Source organism: Sapajus apella, unplaced genomic scaffold (assembly GCF_009761245.1).
Source record: "Sapajus apella isolate SASKATOON/1434 unplaced genomic scaffold, GSC_monkey_1.0 scaffold6, whole genome shotgun sequence".
NCBI classification, from domain to species: Eukaryota; Metazoa; Chordata; class Mammalia; order Primates; family Cebidae; genus Sapajus; species Sapajus apella.
In genome coordinates, this window is record NW_022436946.1 from 60,144,047 (window position 1) to 60,166,590 (window position 22,544).

The following is a 22,544-nucleotide window of genomic DNA, read 5'->3' on the forward strand; positions in this document are numbered from 1 at the left end:
TAGAATGATTGATATTCCTTTGGGTATCTACCCAGTAATGGGATCACTGGGTCAAATGGTATTTTTGGTTCTAGATTATTGAGGAATTGCCACACTGTCTTCCACAATTGTTGAACTAATTTACACTCCCACCAGCAGTGTAAAAGTGTTCCTATTTCTCCACATCCTCTCCAGCATCTGTTGTCTTTTGACTTTTTGATGATCACCATTCTGATGGCATGAGTTCTCAATGTGGTTTTGATTTGCATTTACCTAATGAACAGTGATGATGAGCTTTTTTTCATATATTTTTTGGTCACATAAATGTCTTCTTCTGCGAAGTGTCTGTTCATATCCTTCACCCACTTTTTGATGGGATTGTTTGGTTTTTTTCCTTGTAAATTTGTTTAAGTTCCTTGTAGAATATGGATATTAGCCCTTTGTTAGATGGATAGATTGCAAAAATTGTCTCCCATTTTGTAGGCTTCCTGTTCAATCTAATGATAGTTTCTTCTGCTGTATAGAAGCTCTTTAGTTTAATTAGATCCCATTTGTCAATTATGGCTTTTGTTGTCATTGCTTTTGGTGTTTTAGTTATGAAGTCTTTGCCCATGCCTATGTTCTGAATGGTATTGCCTAAGTTTTATTCTAGAGTTTTTATGGTTTTACATCTTATGTTGAAGTCTTTAATCCATCTTGAGTTAATTTTTGTATAAGGAAGGGGTCCAGTTTGAGTTTTCTGCATATGGCTAGTGAGTTTTCCCAACACCATTTATTAAATAGGAATCCTTTCCTCATTGCTTGTTTTTGTCAGGTTTGTCAAAGATCAGATGGTTGTATATCTGTGGCATTATTTCTGAGGCCTCTGTTCTTTTCCACTGGTCTGTATATCTGTTTTGGTACCAGTACCATGCTGTTTTGGTTACTGTAATCTTGTAGTATAGTTTGAAGCCAGGTAGCGTGATGCCTCCAGCTTTGTTCTTTTTGCTTAGGATTATCTTGGCTATATGGGCTCTTTTTTGGTTCCATGTGAAATTTAAAGTTTTTTCTAATTCTTTAAAGAATGTCAGTGGTAGCTTGATGGTGATAGCATTGAATCTATAAATTACTATGGGTAGTATGGCCATTTTCATAATATTGATTCTTCCTATTCATGAGCATGGAATGCTTTTTCATTTGTTTGTGTCCTCTTATTTCCTTGAGCAGTGGTTTGTAGCTCTCCTTGAAGAGATCCTTCACATCCCTTGTAAGTTGTATTCCTAGGTATTTTATTCTCTTTGTAGCAATTGTGAATGGGAGTTCCTGAGTAGCTTTTTTAAATAGCCCCTATACCTGGAGCTGATGAGGCAGATTTAAATAAATCCATCATGAATGTTCTTCAAGGAGTACATAGAGACATAAAATGGAACTCTAGGGCTCTGAGCAGTGTGATTATCACCTTGTTCTTGTGTAATGCTTTTGTCAATAACTTCAATATTTTTTTCTCAAAGTAGAATAAATACAGTTGTTGAGAAGGCATATATAAAATTTCAGTGATCTATGCATAGCAAACAGTAAAATACCCAATTGGATACGTCAAAGGCAGATTGTAGCTCAGAAGGTCTCAGTGAGAGTCTGCATTGACTTGAGGTACAGACTTGTAAGAAAGGAATCCTAGAAGTTTCTTTGCTCGGATGAGTCTGAATCACCACAAGAACATTTTTCACTAAACTAAAGAGTGCTGTGTTTCTAGTCTGATGATTCAAAGGTGTGTGGGTCTTTAGTCTTCGGTACCTGTAAGAGCCACTAAGACAAATTGAGTGATTTTAAAGGAGAAAGAGTTTAGAAGATTAAAAGGAGAAAACCTCAACATTATTGTTGGTGTTCTAAGTGACAGGCTAAATAGGAAGGGAATCTGTACTTATTTTTGAAGCATTTTGGTTTACTCCCACATTAGATCTAGCCAGAGGACAGTTCTCTTGAGGTCTGTCTATCGTATAAGAAAGGCATGGTTGAATAGTTGAGTTTAAAATGAGTGAAAGGAGATAGTTATTTGTAACCAGCACACATTGCTAAAGGAGTGAAAAAAAAAGAACACTGTTGGATCTAAACTGTTAGCAAGCTCTTGAAGTAAATGTAAGGACTCTATGAAATAATTTGAACTATACATTGACATCTTAATGCAGTGCCTAGCTCAAATATTAGGTCCAATATATTGTGAACATTGTTAAACATGGATATTTAATGATCATTAAAATAAACTTAAGTCAGGTATTTGTTACTTCCAGAAGTAAGTAGACCATTTATTAAATTCAGTGTGAAAATACACCATACTATAAGGACACGTGCACACAAATGTTCATTGCAGCACTGTTTACAATAGCAAAGACCTGGAACCAACCCAAATGCCCATCGACGATAGACTGGATAGGGAAAATGTGGCACATATACACCATATGCAGCCATCAAAAACGATGAGTTTGTGTCCTTTGTAGGGACATGGCTGAACCTGGAAACCATCATTCTCAGGAAACTGACAGAAGAGCAGAAGATCAAACACCACGTGTTCTCACACATAGGCGGATGTTGAACAATGAGAACACATGGACACAGGGAGGGGAGCACTACACACTGGGGTCAGTTTTGGGGAAATAGGGGAGGGATGGTCGGGGGTGGGGAGCTGGTGAGAGATAGCAAGGGGAGAGATGCCAGATGTAGGTGATGGGGAGGAAGGCAGCAAATCACACTGCAACGTGTGTACCTATGCAATAATCTTGCATGTTCTTCACATGTACCCCAAAACCTAAAATGCAATAAAATAAATAAATGGGGAAAAAAATAAAATATACTTTATGAAATATGTGCATCAGCTGTGCAACAGACATCTTAAAAAATGAGTAACATCAAATAAGCCAGTCATTGTAAGTATAACTATAAGGAAAAAAAAGTGTTAGACATGCATATCGCATTTTATCCTCCTTCTTAAGTTAATGGTGGATGTTAAAGCTTTCCTTTGTTGTGTATCAACTTTATTAACCCAAGCATACATTGAATCCATAGTCTGCTTATAAGTCTCATCATGCTTGGTTTTAGGTATTAGGTATTAGAACTAAACAGAGAACCAATATATTATGCCATAGAGTTTGGCATTCTGTTTAGTCAGCCATTACCGTTACCTCACCTTACCTGGCAGAGCTGCTTGTTGTCCACATGACCTCTTATTTTTGCTAGTTATTCCTATGGAAAGGTCATTCAACCCAATAATGGCTTCTCATTTAGTCTAGAAATCAGACAAAAGCTTTGCAGCTGTGAAATGCAGCCCATTTAAAAATTAACCTATTGTAAATTCTTAATGATTTAGAAATTCTGCAATTTGCTATGATTTGTGGTTTGTGCTGCAATTAGAATAGCAAACAGCAGAGATAATGCAGTCAGAATGATGTGCATTTGGAAAATGAAGAGAAAGAAACTTAGCAGACACTGAGCTTGGTTCAAGCCAATGTATTATGCCCTTCTACCCTCATCAGTCATATATCACTTTGTCTCCCACCTTTAGACTCTCCCAAGTGAAATGTAATCCTTGAAAATAATTACTTAAATTACTGTTTTAAATTACTTAAATACTCATGAAGTAAAATTGTTCATAAGTGTAGTCTGCCTTCTCCTCCTTTAATACTTTTTCAACCTAGAGCCTAGATTATTAGAGAAAAAGGAGGGCATAGTTTTTGATTCATGAAGACCTAGAATTCAAATTTGATTAATAAAACAAATCAGTTCTATATCCTCATGCAGATTACTTAAACTCTCTGGCTTCAGCTTCCACATCCAGAAATCTCACTGGACTCTGTAAAGATTAGATTGGATACTATATTAGAGAACTTGGTAGGGGTACAGTGTTTATTCATCTTTTACTATCTGTTAAACCCTGATCAAATTATATAACTCCTCTATGCCTCTGTTTCTGTGAAATGGGAATATTAATACCTACTTCCTAGGGTTGTTGTGAGGATTAAATAAATAGTGCAAAGCCCTTAAAACAGTACTCTACATCTAGTAAGTGTTCCACAATTTAACCATCTGATTGACAGATCAAATCAATAATCAACAAATAACTTACAATGATAGATAATGTAAATGAAACATGTAGGGTACAGTAAGACAACTTATTAAAGCTAGAAAAATAAACAAGGCTATGTCATTTAGTGCTTTGTAATGGGAAGCCACTGACAAGGATGATGTGATTGAAATTACTTTTTTTTAACTGACCTGCTTCTTAAGTTTCTTTTTTTATTTTGATTCACCTTCTACATATAGTAATTCCACTCCTTTTGGTGTATGAGTTTAGACAAGTGCATAGTGGCATAGAGCCACTACTAGTAGTTTTGTCACCACTCACCACCACCACCATTAAAAAGCCCCACATGACACTCCTTTGTAATAAATTGCTTTCTCTACTTCTAAATCCGAATCTCCTTTCTGTTTCTATAATTTTGCCTTTTCCAGTATGTCATGTAAATGGAGTCACATACTTTATAGCTTCTAAAGTCAAGTTTCTTCAGTTCAGCTCAATGCATTTGGAATTAATCCATATTATTCTATTTATCAGTAGTTTACTAATAATTCTTATTCTTGAGTAGTATTTCCTTATATGACAATACTACAGTTTGTTTATCTATTCAGTATTTGAAGGGCATTTAAATTGTTTCCAGTTTGGGATGGTTACAAATAAATATACTATAAACATTTTTATTCAAGTTTCTGTGTGAACAAATGTTTTCATTTCTCTTGGGTAAAATACCTAGGAGTGAAATTGCTGGCTCTTATGGTAAGTGTATGTTTGACTTTATAAAGAAACTGCCAAACTGTTTTCTAACATGGTTATACCATTTTACATTTCCACTAGCAATATACAAGAGTTCAGTTGCCTTACGTTGTTGCCAACACTTTGATATTGTCAATGTATTTTACTTTAGACATTCTAATAGGTATATATAGTATCTAATGTGATTTTAATTTGAATTTTCATAGTTATTAAAATAATTTTGAACATACAGTATTTTTATGTGCTTATTTGTCATCTATATAGCTGCTTTGCTTTGATAAAGTGTTGAAATTGTTTGCCCATTTTTTTAATTGAATTGTTTGTTTTTTATTCAGTTTTAAGGTTTTTTAAAATGTGTTATGGTACAAGTCCTTTGTCAGATATGTGATTTGCAGATATTTTATTCTAATCTATGCCTTGTCTTTTCATTCTCTTAACAATATATTTAGAGAGCATAAGTTTTAAATTTTGATACCTTTTATCAGTTTTTCATTTTATGAATCGTATTTTTGGTGTCATTTCTAAGAAATCTTGCCCAACCCTAGGTCACAAAGATTTTCTTTTATGTTTTCTTTTAGAAGTTTTATAATTTTCAGTTCTATATTTAGGTGTACTTTACAGCTTAATTTTGGTGTAATGTGAATAGCATAGGTTGAGGTACGTATTTTGTGCATGAATATCCAATTGTTCTGGTACCATTTATTGAAAAGACTATCATTTCTTTATTGCATTGCCTTTGTGCCTTGGTCAAATATCAATTGACCTTATATTTGCGGATTTTTTTTTTTGTGAGCTCTCTATTCCATTTCACTGATCTATGTGTCTCTCTGCTTACCAATCAATACCACACTGTCTTGATAACTATAGCTTTATACTAATTCTTGAGATCAAATTAGTATCACTTCTTCAGATTTGTTCTTTTACAAATTTTTTTCTAGTTTTTTTGGCTTTCTGTATAAATCAGGTTGTTGATATCCACTAAAAAATCCTGTTGGGATTTTGCTTGTGATTATGTTAAATCTATAGATCATTTTGGGAAGAACTGACATCTTAACAATGTTGAATCTTTCAATCCATGAACATGGTATATATCTCTCTTTTTTTAGATTTTCCTTGATTTATTTCTTTCATCAGTATTTTGTAGTTGTCAACATATACATCCTACAATATTATTTTTAGGTTTATACCTATTTCATGTTTTTTAGTTGTGTTATTGTAAATTATACTTTTTAAATTTTAAGTTTCCAACTGTTCATTGTTGGTATATAGATATTCAATTGGTTTTAGTATTCTGCATCCATTTACGTATCTATTTAACATCCTTGGATTCTGCAACCTTGTTAAACTTACTTATTAGTTCTAGGAGCCTCTTTGTAGATCCTTCTATGTAAGTAATCATGTTGTCTGTGAATAAAGACAGTCTTATTTCTTCCTTTTCAACCTGTAGGTCTTTTATTTGTTTTACTTCTAAGCAAGAGAATGACTTGATTAACATTTTTCAAAAATAAATGTGGCTTCAGTATAAGGATTTGATAGGATGGGGAAATAAAAAAAGAGAACAGTTTGGAAGCTGTCACAAGAATCTGAGACACTGTGATACGTTGGACTGTGATGATGACAGTAAGAGAAGAAACAAATATACTCAGATTATGTTTTGGATGTAGAATTAATGGGCCTGGATAATGAATTGAATATTAGGGAAAAGAAGAGGAAGAGATCAGGAGGACACCAAGATCTCTGTCACAAGGAATTGGGTGGATAGAGTTGCCATTTATTGCAATGGAGAAGACGAGAGAAGAAACAGATTTAGAAGCAGGTGAAAAGTTGAGTTTTGAAAAAATATAAATAAAATATAAGAAGAAGAGCTTGGGAATGAATTGGATCTATGTGGGACCCCATTCAAAGGCTTGTAGAGACATTATTTTCTTTCCATTGGCTTGTAGCTTTAGCATCCAAGATCATAAGACCTTTTTTACCTCAGGATTTTGAACACGTTGTTAATCACTGCCTTAAGTGTGTGTGTCTCCCCTCCGCTTGACACTCCCACTTACTTCCCTTCTCTTTCTACTGCCTTCCCTCCCTCCTTTCTTTCCGTCTTTAGGCTGGGGTCTTATCATCCTGTAGGTCTTAGCTTAAATATCATCTCCTCAGACCATACCTAAAGCCAAATGTCTTTCTTTGTGCATTAGTCTCTGTTGCACAATATTTTCTTTATAGGCATTATCATTTTGTAAACATTTTGTAATTGTTTTCTTGTTTGTTGTCTGCCTTTGACACTAGACTACATTCCAAAGATCAGAGACTGTGTCTACCTTGTTTACTGTTGTGTCACCAGTCCACAGCACCTTACTGGGCACATGGTTGATCAGTATTTGTCAAGTGAGAGGAATAATGGTTCTAGAGCCCAGGAAACATGGCAAGAAAGAACCTTTGGGAGTTGTTCACATGCAGATGGTATTTAAAACTGTAGAGGTAAATAAGATTGCTAGAGAAAGAAAAGAACCCAGTACTAGCCCCTAGGGACTTCTCACCTTTAAAAGAGAAGAAATTAGCAAAGAAACCTGAGAAAGAATAGCAAAGGATAGAGGGAGGAAAAGCAGATTTTGTTTCCTAGGAGCCTAGAAAAGAGAAGTGTTTTTAAAGAGGAATAATTTAAATGTGTAAGACAATGCTGAGGGGTCAAATAAGATGAGTCCATTTGATTTAGCAACATAGAGGTCATTGATGAACCCAGCAAGAGTTTTGCTGGAGTGGAAAAAGTAGAAGCCACATGGGAGTAGATGAAAGAATGATAGTCATCATATAAATACAAACTAGATGGATACTTGACTGTAAATTTTGTGTATGAATATCCACACAATATTTGCCATCCATCAAAGCTATCTTTTGGGTTAGTTCTGTATATCAGCTAACACTCATATGCCTGTGTAGGTGTGTTTAATAATTGAGTATATTTTATAAACTTGGTGTTTAACTGAAATATTTACTTTCATTTTGATTTGTCAAGACAAAATTACAACAAATTTAAAGATCTTAATTCACTTTAATTTGCAATTCTAGAATCGGACAACATTGTATTCCACAAAATAGAATAAGTGTTCTGATGAGCTGAGCAAGGGAGGTTGGTTTTATAAACAGGAACAGGCTGTAGAAAGCAGAAACAAATGACAAAAAGTAGATTGGTCATTTAAAGTCACTTTCCTTTTGAGGTGGGAACAGGGAAACACAATAACAGAAAAATAACTGGTTAACATCAGGTTATTTTAGTCTACTTTTTCTGGGATAAGGATTAAAACAGAGGGAACTTTATTGCCATGCTGACAAACTGGCCGGTTTCAGAATGTTGGCTGTTATCTCCTTCTGATTTCTCAGGTCCAGTAACAACTAAGTTTCAGTTTGGTGCTATGGAGCTTCAGTATAGTGACTCCATTTTGCTTTTTAATCTGGTCTGTTGGGGCTTAGTATAGGAGCTTAGTCCAAACTAATGGCCTCATGTACTTTTTAACAGATTGTAGTGATGGAATAGATGCCACCTTAGACACCGAGAAATAAGAATAGATGCCACCTTAGTCACCCAGAAACAGAGTGCAAATGCATAATGTTCATTCATGTGTTAAAGGGAGGATACTTAAGTCTTAAAACCTCTTGTTTTGTTTTGTTTTGTTTGGGGGAAGGAAGAGTAGGAAGGAGAAAGGAAAGCAGAGAAAAACTTAATGATAATACTAGCCTCCTTTACTTAACCAGTTATTAACAGTACCAGCTGGTTGATAAACTGAGGCTCATGATTCTGGAATTTAAGGAAACGTCTTTCCTGAGGATCTCCTCTACTGTAAACTGGTACAACCAATGAAGAGTACATAGTTTATTGATCTAGGTCAGATGAAATTAACTTGATAGAAATTCTGTTCTATACTATGATCTGGTTTCTGCACCTCCAGCAAAGTTCTTCATACTCTGTTTGGTTTCCACTAAGTGCTAGACATAATCTGTGTATAGGTTTTAGAGACTAGGATCAGAAAGGATAAATGAAAAGGACTTAGGCCAGAGGTTAGCAAATGTGCTTAGTTAATGTTGCCTCATGCACAGCACCTCTAAGCCAAAAGAAATAAACAATTCCATTTATTAAGCAGACAGATCCAAACAACTAAGTGTTTTTGTTTAAACAACTTAGCATGTGTTAAAGGCCATACAACTTCTCATATCTTAGAATCAGATTGGATACCACCAACCACATGTCCTGTTCCACATTAATTTTTTTTGCACAATATATGGCTTTAATCAAAATGACTAACCAAGACTCAGCTTTGCAAAGACATAATGTCATCTAAAGGAATTCTGTATTAAACTGTGAACTCACTTCAACTAGTAATTTTCATGGTGTCCAACCCCTGTCACTGTCTTTCCCTAAAAATGTAAAATAATCCATAATGCCCTTGTGAACTGCTATAGCTCTCTGGGTGCCTCGTTGCAGTTTGCAAGCTGTGGACTCAGAGCATTATTCCCAGACTTTTTGTTTCCCATTTAAATATTTATTTCTTATATTTTGTGCCTCTACATTAAAATCAAACCTGATGTTTATAATCATTGGTGAAACATAGTTTATTTTAGGATTTTTTTGTTTCAAAAAAGTATGAAAGTTAAACATATGTAATGTTGAAAGTTTGGAAAATACAGCAACACACAGACAAGAAAATAAAAGTCACTTCTAATTCCACCATCCACCAACCACTACTAACATGTTTTTGTATATCTGTCAAGTTATTTTCTATGAAATAATAACTGACTAACTGATTTTATGGGATGGTAGAAATCTGTAGTTTAGTGTAAATTTCATGCCCTTTAGTTGTGACTTGTCTATAATGATTTGGGATAAGTAAATAAGGTAAGAGTTATAGCTGTTCCTTTCCTAAGTAACTGCTTTCATTAGTTGCGTATCTGACTGAAGGGCATGAAAACCCCACCATGCTTGAGGGAGAAACTTCCTGCTGCTGTGTTTCTGACCTAGCAAATGCAACACATGCTATTTACTCAGTGGTTCCTCATTAGGGAGGCACAAACACCAACAGATTTTAGTACAGGAACTTTTCTTGAAGTACTAGTCTAACGTATGTTTGAAAAAGGTAACATGACAAGTATTTTACTTCTTTTAATAGGCAGATGCACTTTCTTAAAGTAATAATAGGTCACAGCCCTGCTAAAGGTAGTAGTTCTAGAAGCCTGTTTATCTAATAATTCAGACTTAAGCTATTCATATTGTTACGACACCACATAGAAAACTTTTATAATTCCATCTTATTTCTGATGTATTTGTTTTTTCTCTGCCTTCATAAAACCTGAAGTTATTTACATGAAAATGAGATTTTTGTTTGAGTTCATTTATTCAAGATATGTTTTAAAAATCCACCTTCTGTCACACTATAGAAGGAGATTTTGAATCATCAAAAAGTAGAATTATAACTTCAGAAAAGAAAAAAATGGCCAATTTAGTTTAACTCTATGTACACAATTTTAGAGTCTCATATATTCATCCCCTACCTTTCTTTCCTTCTTTCTCCCTCTGTTCTTTTTCTCTGACTTTAAATTCTGACCAAAATAAGTTGTGGCTGGACTTTCTTAGCATAGCCTGGACTGTTTATGTGTAACTATGTTATTTAAAAAAATCCCCCATAGACTGGGTGCAGTGGCTCACCCATGTAATCTCAGCACTTTGAGAGGCCAAGGCAGGAAGATTGCTTGAGCCCAGGAGTTTGAGACCAGCCTAAACAACATAGGGATACCTCATCTCTACAAAAAAAAATTAAAATATTAGCCAGGCAAGGTAGTGCACAGCTGTGGTCTGAAATACTTGGGAGCCTTAGGTGGGATGGCTTGAGCCCAGGAAGTCGAGCCTGCAGTGAGCTGTGATTGCACCACTGTGCTCCAGCCTGGTTGACAGAGTGAGACCTTGTCTCAGAAAAAAATGTATATATTTGGTAGGGGGCCCCATGGAGAAAAAGTGGAAGCAAGGTAAAAAGACATGGGAGCCACCTGAGAGTTCCCAGTGGCCAAAACTAGAACAATTTGAGCAACAAAATGAGTGATGAGTATTTTATTATAAACCAAAGAATAAAGTAAATATCCATGAGTCCATACTGATACAGATAAGCAATTAAATGAATAAATAGGGGAGAAGGGACAAATATTTCTTACAGAAGAACTCTAGATAATAGATGTAGAGGGAATGGAGAATACAAAAAATTCCCTTAGAACACCACAGGAATAATTGCTCAGGCAAGATTTACAGGTGAATGCCAAAATTAGTAAGTGAAACTTTGTGAAACAGGATATTTGTATAGTGTCAGAGTATTTCCCCCAATAAATTTATAATTTCTGTTGTGTTTGTAATAAATGTCCATAAATTTTTTGCTACCCTTCCTTCCAGAAAGTAGAGCTTAATTTTCTTCTTCTTGAGCAGGATTGAGCATAGTGATTCCCAACTAATTAATAGAGTAGGAAAAGAAAGAAAAAATTGTAACTTTACAGTAAAGAAACCTGGTGCATATCATCCTAATCAGCTGATCAGGGTTAACACCACCAGTAATAAATCGTGCTGAAATCATATGCCCCCAAATGTGATGCAGTGAGAAGGGCATTTCTCCATTATAGCATTCTTTCCCCAAATCCACAACCTCAGTCCAACCAAAAGCAAACATCAGAAAATCCCAAATTGAGGAACCAGAATATCTGACTTGTACCCTTCAAAAGTATCAAAGAAAATGTAAGAAACTGTCACAGGTTGAAAGAGAGTATGGACAAGTGGCAACTAAATGCAGCGTGCTTTCTTGGGCTGGATCTTGGAGTCTGAATAAAGACTATAGTTTAGCTAATTGTGGTGTACCAATGTTACTTTCTAATAGTGTTGATAAATGTTCCATGATAGGCAGAATATAAACATTAGAGGAAGCTGGGTGAAGACAGTACTGGTTGAGCATTGCAAATTCAAAGATCCAAAATCTGAAATACTCCAAAATTCGAAACTGCTTGAGTACCAGCATGATACTCAGAGGAAGTTCTCATTTCAGATTTCAGATTTTTGGATCTGAGGTGCTCAGCCAGGAAGTATAATGCAAATATTCCAGAAATCACCTGCTCTCCCTTCCCACCCTCCCCCACACAAAAAACCTGAAATTCAAAACATTTCTGGTCCCAAGCACTTTGGATAAGGGATATTCAACTCGTATGTAAATGCTGTACTATCTTTACAACTCTTCTGTCAACCTAAAATTATATCAAAATTAAAAGTTAAGAATGAAAAAAGACTCCCGGGTGTCTTTGTCAGTCTAAGTATATTTGGTATTTTAAAGTGTCTTCAGAGAGAATTAGTTCAGAGAAATCACCCTTCCCCAAGCCTTTGTGCAGTTTCTCTCTCAAAGGAAGATGAGTTCTCGATAATAAAACTGAACTCTACAGAGCAGGGGACAGTACATTTTAGAGGCTTAGCCCCACTACTAGAAATATAGATGCATCTTTGCCTACTTGTAGAGGTCGGTTCAGCCACCTACTACTAATTGTGTGCCTTTTGTTACTTAAATTACAAAAAATGTATTGTGTAAAAAAGTGGCAGAGTAGATCAACTGTGATTCTACCACCCCTGTTTTGTGCCCTTCATTCCAGATACTATCTTTGAGCTGCTAATTTAAAATCTTCAGAAGTACTAGATCCAGTTTCATCTGATAGTTTCTTAACCCCAGATCATTGATAGATTCAAATAGTATAAAAGTGTGGTGTGCAATAAGATGGATACATGTAACAATTTTTTTCAACATAAAATATACTGTGTGTTGCTCTATTTTTTTTTTTTTTCAGAAACCTCATTAATTCAATGTAATTTGGGGTATAGATGTGAAATCCTGATTTATAAATATTTTATTCTTTTTTACTTTCAAGGTCTCGTTAACTCAAATTAGAGTAGCAGTTGATTAAAAGACCTAATGGGATTCTGTTTTAGTAAATAATAATATGTAATTGGTTGAGGAGGATTATTGTCATAGTAACAAATTAGATACTAGAATTAAACTCCTCTCCTGTATACCGGTCATTCTTTTGATCTGACCATTAGTGGAAACTGTTTTTGGTTTGTGTAGATGTGGGAGATATTACTTTTATTAGTTAAATGTATTTTACCACCTAACCAAATGAGTAGCTTGTAGTGTGTCTGTCTTGGGACTAAAAGTTGTGTGATCAGTGAAGAATGATGTATTGTTCTGAAATATGGAAATACATTGAAACATGGAAATATAGAAATACATTTAGGTTAGTGGTGGTGGGTATGTGCATTTTCTGGAAAGCGTGCATTTTCTGGAAAGCTGTTTTCCAGATTTTTAATGGCCGAGGAGATACAGGTAGTTAATAATACTTCTTAATTGCTGTAGTCAGATTGAGCAACATATAGTTTATAGCAATTCTGAAACTGAGAACACAAAAATGGTAAGCTATATGATAAAGACCACAATTACTAGTCAGCAAAAATACAGACTACACATTGTTGACTAGCAAGCCATTCTTGTAAAATGCATATGATAAATTTTTCTTGACAGCTGCAAAGCGAACCTTTCTATGTCATCATGGTTGCTTTAGTAAGTTTACTTGTAAGGTTTTTTTTTTTTTTTTTTAATAGTGTTTCTTGCTAAAAGAAATAAAAAAGATACAAATAAATGGAAAGACATTTTGTGCTTGTGGAAAACTTAATGTTATTAAAATATCTATACTACCAAAATGCATTCAGCCCCTATCAAAATCCCAATGGTATTTTTTTGCAAAAATAATAAAAACTATCTTAAAATTTATACAGAATCTTAATAGACCCGAAAGAGCCGAAACAATCTTGAGAAAGAACAAAGTTGGAGGCCTCACACTTCCTGATTCCAAAACATACTTCAAGGCAACTAATTTAGATGGCATACCTAATTACTGGCATAAAGATAGAGATACAGACCAATGAGCACAATAGAGAGCCCAGAAATAAATCATTGCATATATGGCCAAATGATTTGCCACAAGGGTGCCAAGACTACACAATGGGAAGGGATGATATCTTCAACTAATAGTGTTGGGAAAACGATATCCACATGCAAAAGAATGAAGTTGAACCCCTACCTTACACCATATATAAAAGTTAACACAAAAATAGATGAAGGATCTAAACATAAGACCTAAAACTATTAAACTTGTAGAAGATAACATAGGAGAAATCTTAGGACATTGGATTAGGCAACAGTTTCTTGTGTGCAACACCAAAATCACAGGCAACAAAGTTAAAAAATAGACAAAGAGGACTACATCAAACTTAAAAACTTAAGAACATCAAAGGAATCAATCAACTGTGAAAAGGCAGCCTACGGAATGGGAGAAAATAATTGCAAATCATACATCTGATAAGAGGTTAATGTCCAGAATATATAAGGAACTCCTACGGTTCAACGACAGTAAACAACCTAATTAAAAAAAGGGCAAAGGTCTTGAATAGAAATTTCTCTGAAGAAAGTATACAACAAATAAGCACATGGAAAGATACTCAGTCATTAGGGAAATACAAATCAAAACCACAGTGAGATAGCACCTGACACCATCAGGATGGCCACTATGAAAAGAACAAAAAATTAAATTACAGCACAGTAAACAATGGGAGTAAAAATTTTTTTAAAAACAAAAACAAAGAAGTGTCAAGGATGCAAAGTTGGAACCCTTGCATACTGTTAGTGAGAATGTAAATTGATGTAGCCATTCTGGAAAACAAAGTTGTCCTTAAAAGATTAAAAATAAAATTATGATATGATCCAGTCATGCTACCTCTGGATATATATCCAAAAGAATTTAAAACCGGATCTTGAAGAGATATTTTCACACCCACATTTATTGCAGCATTATCCAAAATAGCCAAGAGGTGGAAGCAGCCCACATGTCCATTGACAGATGAATGACTAAAGAAAATGTGTATGCATACAGTGGAATATTATTCTGCCTTTAAAAAGAAAGAATTTCTGTCACATGCTACAGCATGAATGAACTTTAAGGACATTATGCTAAGTGAAATAAGCCAGTCACAAAAGGACAGATAGTGTGTGATTTTGTTAACACTCATATGAAGTATCTAAAGCAGTCAAAATCACAGAAACAGAAAGTATAAAGGCAGTTATCAGGGTCTGAGTGGAGGGAAGGAGTGGGTAATTAGTGTTTAGGGAGTATAGTATTTCAGTGTTGCAAGAAGGAAAAGTTCTAGACATCTGTTGCAAAATATGTGGATACACTTAGCACTGCTGAATACTTAAAAATGGTTAAGATGGAAATTTTAACTTTTTAACCACAAATTTTAAAAAGCAATGTTTCGTTGCCTAATTTTATATTCAGTTAACAATTTTACTGATTGTGTCCTATGTCCCAGGCACTTTCAGTTATTATTCTTGCAGTGATCCAGTAAATTAGGAACTCGTTCCCCATTTTAAAAAGTAGAAAATAGAGACTGAAAGGTTTAGAAACTTACTTCTGTTAGACCCTACATGTGGTATAGCAAAATTGGTTACCTAACTGAATGAGTTGTCCAGTACTTGTGTATAGACAGTGTTTCCAAAACAAAAGAAAGTAGGTCCCTAGAAAGCAAGGCAAGAGAATTGAGACTAAAATAATGAATATTTGAGAATAAATTTAGCAAATTTGCTACTTCGAATATCACTTTTTTGGGCATATCTAGTTCTAAAACCACTGAATGTATTGGACCTGTTGGAATTGTTGAAAATGCAGATGGTACAATCAAATGTAATACTCATTAAGGGAAGGGAATACAGTTTGAAAGTTTTTATGAAGACATGTACTGCCTAATCTGTGAATTGAAAGCATCTTTTAAAAATTTACTTCCCTTCATATTCCTAGGTGGTAGTGAATATGTGGGTAGAAGAATGAGAATGTTTCAGATAATGCTAATGAAGTTAAATGATTGCAATCTACCATATTGTGAGGAAAAGTTGTTAGCTGTGAAAGATGAGGACAGAATTAAAATATTACCATGACTGGCATTTGATTTGAAAACTGCAAAGATAAGCTTAGGTTCCTATTTATGAAAACCATTCTCACAGCCCAGTGAAATATCTTTTAAAAGGTTCTATAGTTACCATGGATACTTGTTAGCTTTGATAGAGTATCCATATTCAGTCATCTGAGGTGAAGAAGCCAGAAAACCCATGAACTAATGTCACAAGTAGCTTCATCCCTAAATTTGTACTAGTTTGGGGATGGAAAGGGTAAATTGCCTGAAGATTAGGTTTTTGGTTAATTGTCACTGCTCGAAAAGCAAAATATTTAGGATGCACATTGCCTGAATTTGGATATACTGGTATTCACTTTTTATATGTAATTTTTTCACTTAACTAATACAGGGCATTTCTTCGATTTTAACATAGGAGTTTAGATGGTTAGACCTTCCTGAAAGTTGATGAAACCTAGGCAGTATACTCAATTTCTGAAAACCATAGAGACATAGCCAATATTGAAGACATTAGTCCCCATAGTAACATATTTGCATTTGGCCCAGAGTGGCTGGTTTCTGCCTAGCTTCTTTTAATTGCTATATATTGACAGCCATTTTCACAACTATTTATACAATGTCGGATAAGTGAGCATGTGTACAAGGGAGTGCACACCGTATCTTAAGCTTGATTAGATGCTTCAGATGACAAAGAGCTCTGCATGAAGAGTTACTGAGGTATTTTTATCATTCCTAATGTGTCTGTCACATAGTAGAAGTAAAAAGCCTTTCATTTAAATATTTTCCTCAATTCTCTTTCAAAACAGGTGACGAAAGAGCTGAAACAGTATGATAACAAAATTATAGAATGCAAATTTGAGAACAACAGCTGGGTTTTCATGAGACAGAGAACAGACAAAAGTTTTCCCAACGCATACAACACTGCCATGGGTGAGTATGACAGCTTACCAGTGCTTATTGCATTAAAAAAAAATTAAGATGTTAGACCCAAAGTGTGCTGCCGTTGTTGTTTTGCTTAATGGGGCACAGTCATCTGGACTTCGTCTTTGTTTGATGGGAAGGATATGTCAAGCCTGTATTCTGTTTGGCTCCAGTTGGAAGGTTCTCCTCTCTAAACTGGGAGTCTTATGCCCATGCACCCAAAAGAGAAGTTTAAAGGGCAGGATAGTGGGCTGTATACAACTTGAATTTATTGAACAACAACAACAGAAACCATGATCATTTCAGATCTATTCAAAACTATAAAAACCATTGTTTGCCAGATGGTAAAAGACAAAATTAGCAGGGGAAAATGTAATTCCAGTTCTTAAAATAGCTTTATAAACAATGGAGAACAAAGTAAATGAAAACCATTTAAAAAGACAAAATCTGCTGTGCTGTTCTTCAGAGTGTTCTTAGGGTACACTATGAATGCTTGGGGAATTCAGAATAGTAAGTTTCTTTCATGGGGAACAACACAAATTCATTGGAGTTTATAAGGTGGACCACCGCCAGTAGCAGTTGTTGCTCTGGAGTGCATTCTCAGTGGAGCTGAAAAAAGGTAAAAACCAACGAAACAGATTAATCAAACTGTACTTTTAGAACGTGCGGTTGATGAGGGGGGAGGAGGACGATGAGGATGTAAGCTAATGAGAAAATACAGAAATGGCCAGTTTCAGCTTTGCAGTTTTGAAGTTACTGTTGTACATTTAGTTCCCATTGGAACAAGTATCCATGTTCAGACAAGATGAGTTAATTTCAAGAGTAGGGATGATTAAGCCAGTGTCTTTTCTTCCAAGACCAAATAGGTAAATAAAATTAAAAGGACTGGCACTAAATTTTGATAACAGAAGATAAAATAATACGGTCGCCAGCTACAATGAAGCCACCTGTTCAATAGGAATGGTAGCTGATGCCATGTTTTATGTTTTGCAGAGTGAACTTCTTTCTGAAAGAAAGATTGAAGGACTGTAGTGCACGTTTTCTGTAGAAGTTTTAGTTGACTGCAGACTATGGTGCAGTGTGTTGTGTTAGATTCATATCCCATAAAAACTGGTTTGGGAGGGATAGAAAACATGGGGAAGACATGCTTACAGCCCACATATTTAAAATTTTGGTTTAAAATTAATACTGCAGTAAAGAACAGCCACTAGACAAGTGCATATTTTGGGTGCAGGGAGGGAGGAGATCATTTAATCTGAAGCCTGTCACTCAAATCGGTAAAATGGAAGTATTTAGCATATTGGGATGAAAACCTTTCTCATGAGCTTGTGGTGAGTCAGCTGCCTTAATTAACCCTCATGTGAGACACGTGTCTCCCTTTGTCCACAGCTGTGTGCAATAGCATCTCAAACCCTGTCACCAAGGAGATGCTGTTTGAGTTCATCGACAGATGTGCTGCAGCTTCTCAAGGACAGAAGCGAAAGCATCATCTGGACCCTGACACGGAGCTCATGCCACCACCACCGCCCAAAAGGCCACGCCCTTCACCCTAAGACCTGCCTGTGACTTCAGGGTTAAGAGGAAAGATGAATGAGGAAAGTTGTTGTTAACCATTTTTGTAGCCAGAGAAATTGAAAAACGAGTGTGGCTTGATGTATATACATTTGAATTTTTTTTTAAGAAAAGAGAAAGGTATTGTAGCCAGCCTGTAAATACTTGATGCATTCGTTTCCTCAGTGCTGCAATACATCATAGACTTAAACATTTTATTTATCTGACAAACTCAGCCTTACCTTGTGGAATCTGAAGATTGAAATATCCAAAGGTTTAAACAAGATTGAAATCAATGAAAAAGAGGCCTTGTTTATATATGGGCAACTTCACATTTAATTTATAAAGTTAACAATCTGGAAACTGTGGGCCCATAAAACAGTATTTTTTAGAAGTTGTGTTACAACTATAGCAGATTTTCCTTTTAAAAAATGTAGGCAATGGCATTAAACATTCTTGCTATCATTTACCATGGATTTCCTGCATTTCTGAGATTCCTGTATTCAAAAACAAATGACAAGGTTGTTAAGCATTGTACTATATTAAACAACTTGGTCTGGTTTATATCATTTTAATACGTTTTTTGGAAATGTAAAAGTAAAAAAGTAAAGCTCCATTTTTGTGAATTGCATTGTTTCTGAAGGAAGTATTTTGAGTGTTTTCATCTGTTTTTATTGTTTCGACTATGATATCAGATACCCAGTGTGTCCGTTCCGGCAGTGGTTTTGAGTTACTTCATGGAACTTGGACATATACCACCAGGTCCCTTATGTGTTGTTCTCCTGGGAGACTTTTCTTGTTTAAAATGCCAGGGCTACTTCCACTTTACTGCGGTGGTATCAGCACATTGTAAATTACATAAAAACACACAACTCACTGTGATCTATGGGAGTGACATCAAATACAAACGGTGTTGTGTTACCTCCCTCGAACAAAACAGCAAAGGGAATGCCAGCTGACTCCTTTGATTAGAAGGTAATGTCATGGAATAGAATGCTGTCACTAGAAAATGCTCTCTCACTGCTACATAAATGCAGAGGCAAAGTGTAGACATCTGTAGGAACTAAATATCAAGGAAATCAAGACATTTATTTTCAAAACCAGAATTCTATCTACATTCTATTCTGCGGATGTTATTTCTGTTATACATCTGAATTTTAAAATGTTTACTGATAGATAATGGATTTAAAGGACGGCTGATTGATCGTCTGCCTTTGTTGAGAAAGTGTGTTCTAATTGGTTTGTGAAAGAACTCTGAGAATTAGCTAAATGGAGGCTAATGTATTTATTTTTAGAGGTACAGGTTTTAAGTAAATGTATTTAAAACAATTTTCATGATCTGAATTGTATATGTATGCATATATGTGTAAGTATATGCAAGTGTATATTCTTTTACTAATTCAGTCAGACATGAAATCCAACTGAATTACCTGGTAGACTGAATATCTGACAGGATTTCTATATGGACATAGCACAGATTAACCAAAAATGTATTTATATTCACCTGAGTTTTAATGTTTTTAAACAAAGTTTTCTCCTGCAGTGCTTTTCTATATGAAATAGTTGAATCATGCTTGGGCTTTTTCTTCGTTGTTCCCAAGTCATGTAATGTACAGTGAATTTATCCGAAACGCCATTGTAATGTTTTTTACTAGAGTGCTTTTGCACATTTGGGCGCTAAAGGAATTAAAACAACTGATGCCACAATGACTATTGAAAGAGGGAAAGTTCTCAAGGTTCCATAGTGTCTTTTAAAAAATGGATTTTAAAAAATGCCTATGCAACTCCAAATAGTCTGATGCCTGCTGCCCCAGGACAAGTTACTCTCCCCACGGTATGCTGCTTTCCTCCGAGCCTGTGGAAAGGCAGAGCCCTTTTGCAGATATGAAAGCAAGCTTTTGCCAATGATCTTTAATGGAGTTAAAATGTTTATGGTAATTGTAACCTTTCAAATGAGTACACGAAAAGAGCATCTCACTTTTAATACACCCAGATATTTTCTTCATGTCTTTGTGTATTTTAGCAGGACTTAATTTTCTTAATTTATTCTTTCCTTCCAATTATAGTGACATATAGTAGTTGGCCTTATAAGTAGATCCCATTTAGCCCCTGAACATAATACCATCTGCAGTATTATAAAAAGTCATTTAGAAGGTCGGGGGGATACTTTAGAGGCAGGATTTTGGACATTGTAACGAAACGTGTTTCTTCTCAGCTCACTTCAATAACTTTTTTCTGAGAAGTTTTTCAGACAAGAATAAGACAACTTTGCTTTCTTCAGTTATCACATGTAAAAGCTTTTGCTTTTTGTTAGGAAAAGGTGTGGATGACTCTACTGTGTGGATGGTTACATTTGCTTTCCGTGAAATGCTCAGAAAATGTCAGGACATTCCTTCTCCAGTTGTGTGTCAGTGCATAATGTAATAAAACTACTGATTTAAATTAGCATAAGTGTATCTACTTTGTTTTACTGGTGATACTCTTGTGTCCCTTCCATTGCTGGCATCACATCCCACTGCTGTCAGCCACACCCAGTGTAATCCATCTGGCTTTGTAGAGATTAGCATAAAGACTTGGAAAGCCTCTATTTTTCTTTCTGTGAAACAGAAATGTGATTGACACGGGGGAGTGTAGTTTGAACCTTTTCTTGTTGAAGTGGAGAGGAATGGGGGAAAGCACATCTTTATATGATGTTTATATTATTTCTGTTCATCTAATCTTAGCAGTCTACTGTATGAGTAGATATTCTGTTATTTTTAATGCATTTAATTTTTTTTTAGAATACTCAGCAATAGCAATAATTATTCTGAAATGATGAAGTCATGAACTGCCACATTTTTTTAGTTGACTCTGCATTTTAGTAGTATGGAATTTGCCATCTTTAAATGTTTAAATGATACCACCATTTTGAACTCTGCATATAGTTCTTCCTGGCCCAAAAAAAAAAAACGTTGGAAGCTAAGAAGAAAATACTCCCAAGTGGGAGAACTCATGTGGTGGAGAAAACTCTGGACTAGACTCACGCAAGTCCAGGCTCTGCCTCCTGTTGGCTCTGATGTGTCTAGATCCTCCCACACACACACCCCCATCCACCCCTGCCACTTTTTCCATCCATAAAGTGGCAAATCCCATCTGTCACACTGGGCCAGATGAAGAAGAGCCTTTCCAGGTCTATCCATGATTCCTGTGTTGAAGCCAGTACTTTGTAAATCTCCCGTATTCACCAGAATAGCAGTACCATTATTGAATATTCACCAAGTGCCAAGACTGTCCTAAATGTAACCACTCTATGCAGGTAGGTACTGTTACCAACCCCACTTTCAGATAAGGAACTTGAGACTAAGTTGTGAGCTGAGATCCGGACACAGGTCTTTTTACTTCAGTACCTCAATTTTTGCACAGTACTCTCCCAAAGGCTTAGTTATGTACAGTCCCTTTGTGTAAGACTGATTTCATGCCAGGGGTCCCAAACTATTTAAGACATTTTTTGGGTGCTAACGGGGTAACAGGCTTCAAGCACTTCTTTCTAATAAAAAAGGAGGTGAAGTTGGGAGCAGAAAAGTAAATACATTTTAAGGCCTTATTTAATTATTTATTTAACAATATTTAAATGTGAGTGACTAAGCAGCCGTGAAGGGGAAGTTTAATGTTCTCATTAAGATGCTAAATTCTAAAGAGGTAATTAGGAAGAAATAAGTGATTAAATTACACACTGTTCTAACATTTTCCTGATTGTCGCATAGTTAACTGTCAACTCTGCGGCTTTGGCAGGTCATTGTCAGCCTTGGTTAATGCAGCTTGCCCCTCCCCTCACCTGACTGATGTCACATGTGTCAGCAAGGTGGTAGTGGAGCGGACTCCCAGCAGGGGCCACCCAGTCTCCAGATTTCACATTTCCAAAATTCAGTGTATGGATCTGGTGTTGCCAAATACTTTGCCATGTCAGGGTAGTAAAAAATTATCAGCTGGGCTCGGTGGCTCACGCCTGTAATCCCAACACTTTCGGAAGCTGAGGCAGGCAGATCACGAGGTCAGAAGTTCGAGGCCAGCCTGGCCAATATGGTGAAACCCTGTCTCTATTTAAAACACAAAAATCAGCCGGACGTAGTGGCACGCACCTGTAGTCCCAGCTATTCGGGAGGGTGAGGCAGGAGAATCGCTGGAACCCGGGAGGCGGAGGTTGTGGTGAGCCGAGATAGCGTCATGCACTCCAGCCTGGACGAAAGAGCGAGACTCCATCTCAAAAAAATATATGTATCTTTTATCTATCCTATC

The 22,544-nt window shown here is 35.8% G+C and overlaps 1 protein-coding gene across 2 annotated transcripts in view; it reads left to right on the plus strand.

Moving 5' to 3' along the window:
- The window catches only part of RNGTT (RNA guanylyltransferase and 5'-phosphatase), a 343,044-nt gene extending 322,329 nt beyond the window's left edge, over window positions 1-20,715 (plus strand). For both annotated transcript variants that reach the window (XM_032275278.1, XM_032275279.1), the window contains 2 exons: window positions 16,604-16,727; window positions 18,108-20,715. In XM_032275278.1, coding sequence (XP_032131169.1) covers window positions 16,604-16,727; window positions 18,108-18,271 — 288 coding nt within the window. In that variant the 3' untranslated portion in view covers window positions 18,272-20,715. The remainder of the gene's footprint in view (window positions 1-16,603; window positions 16,728-18,107) is intronic.
- The last annotated feature ends 1,829 nt before the right edge of the window (window positions 20,716-22,544 follow it).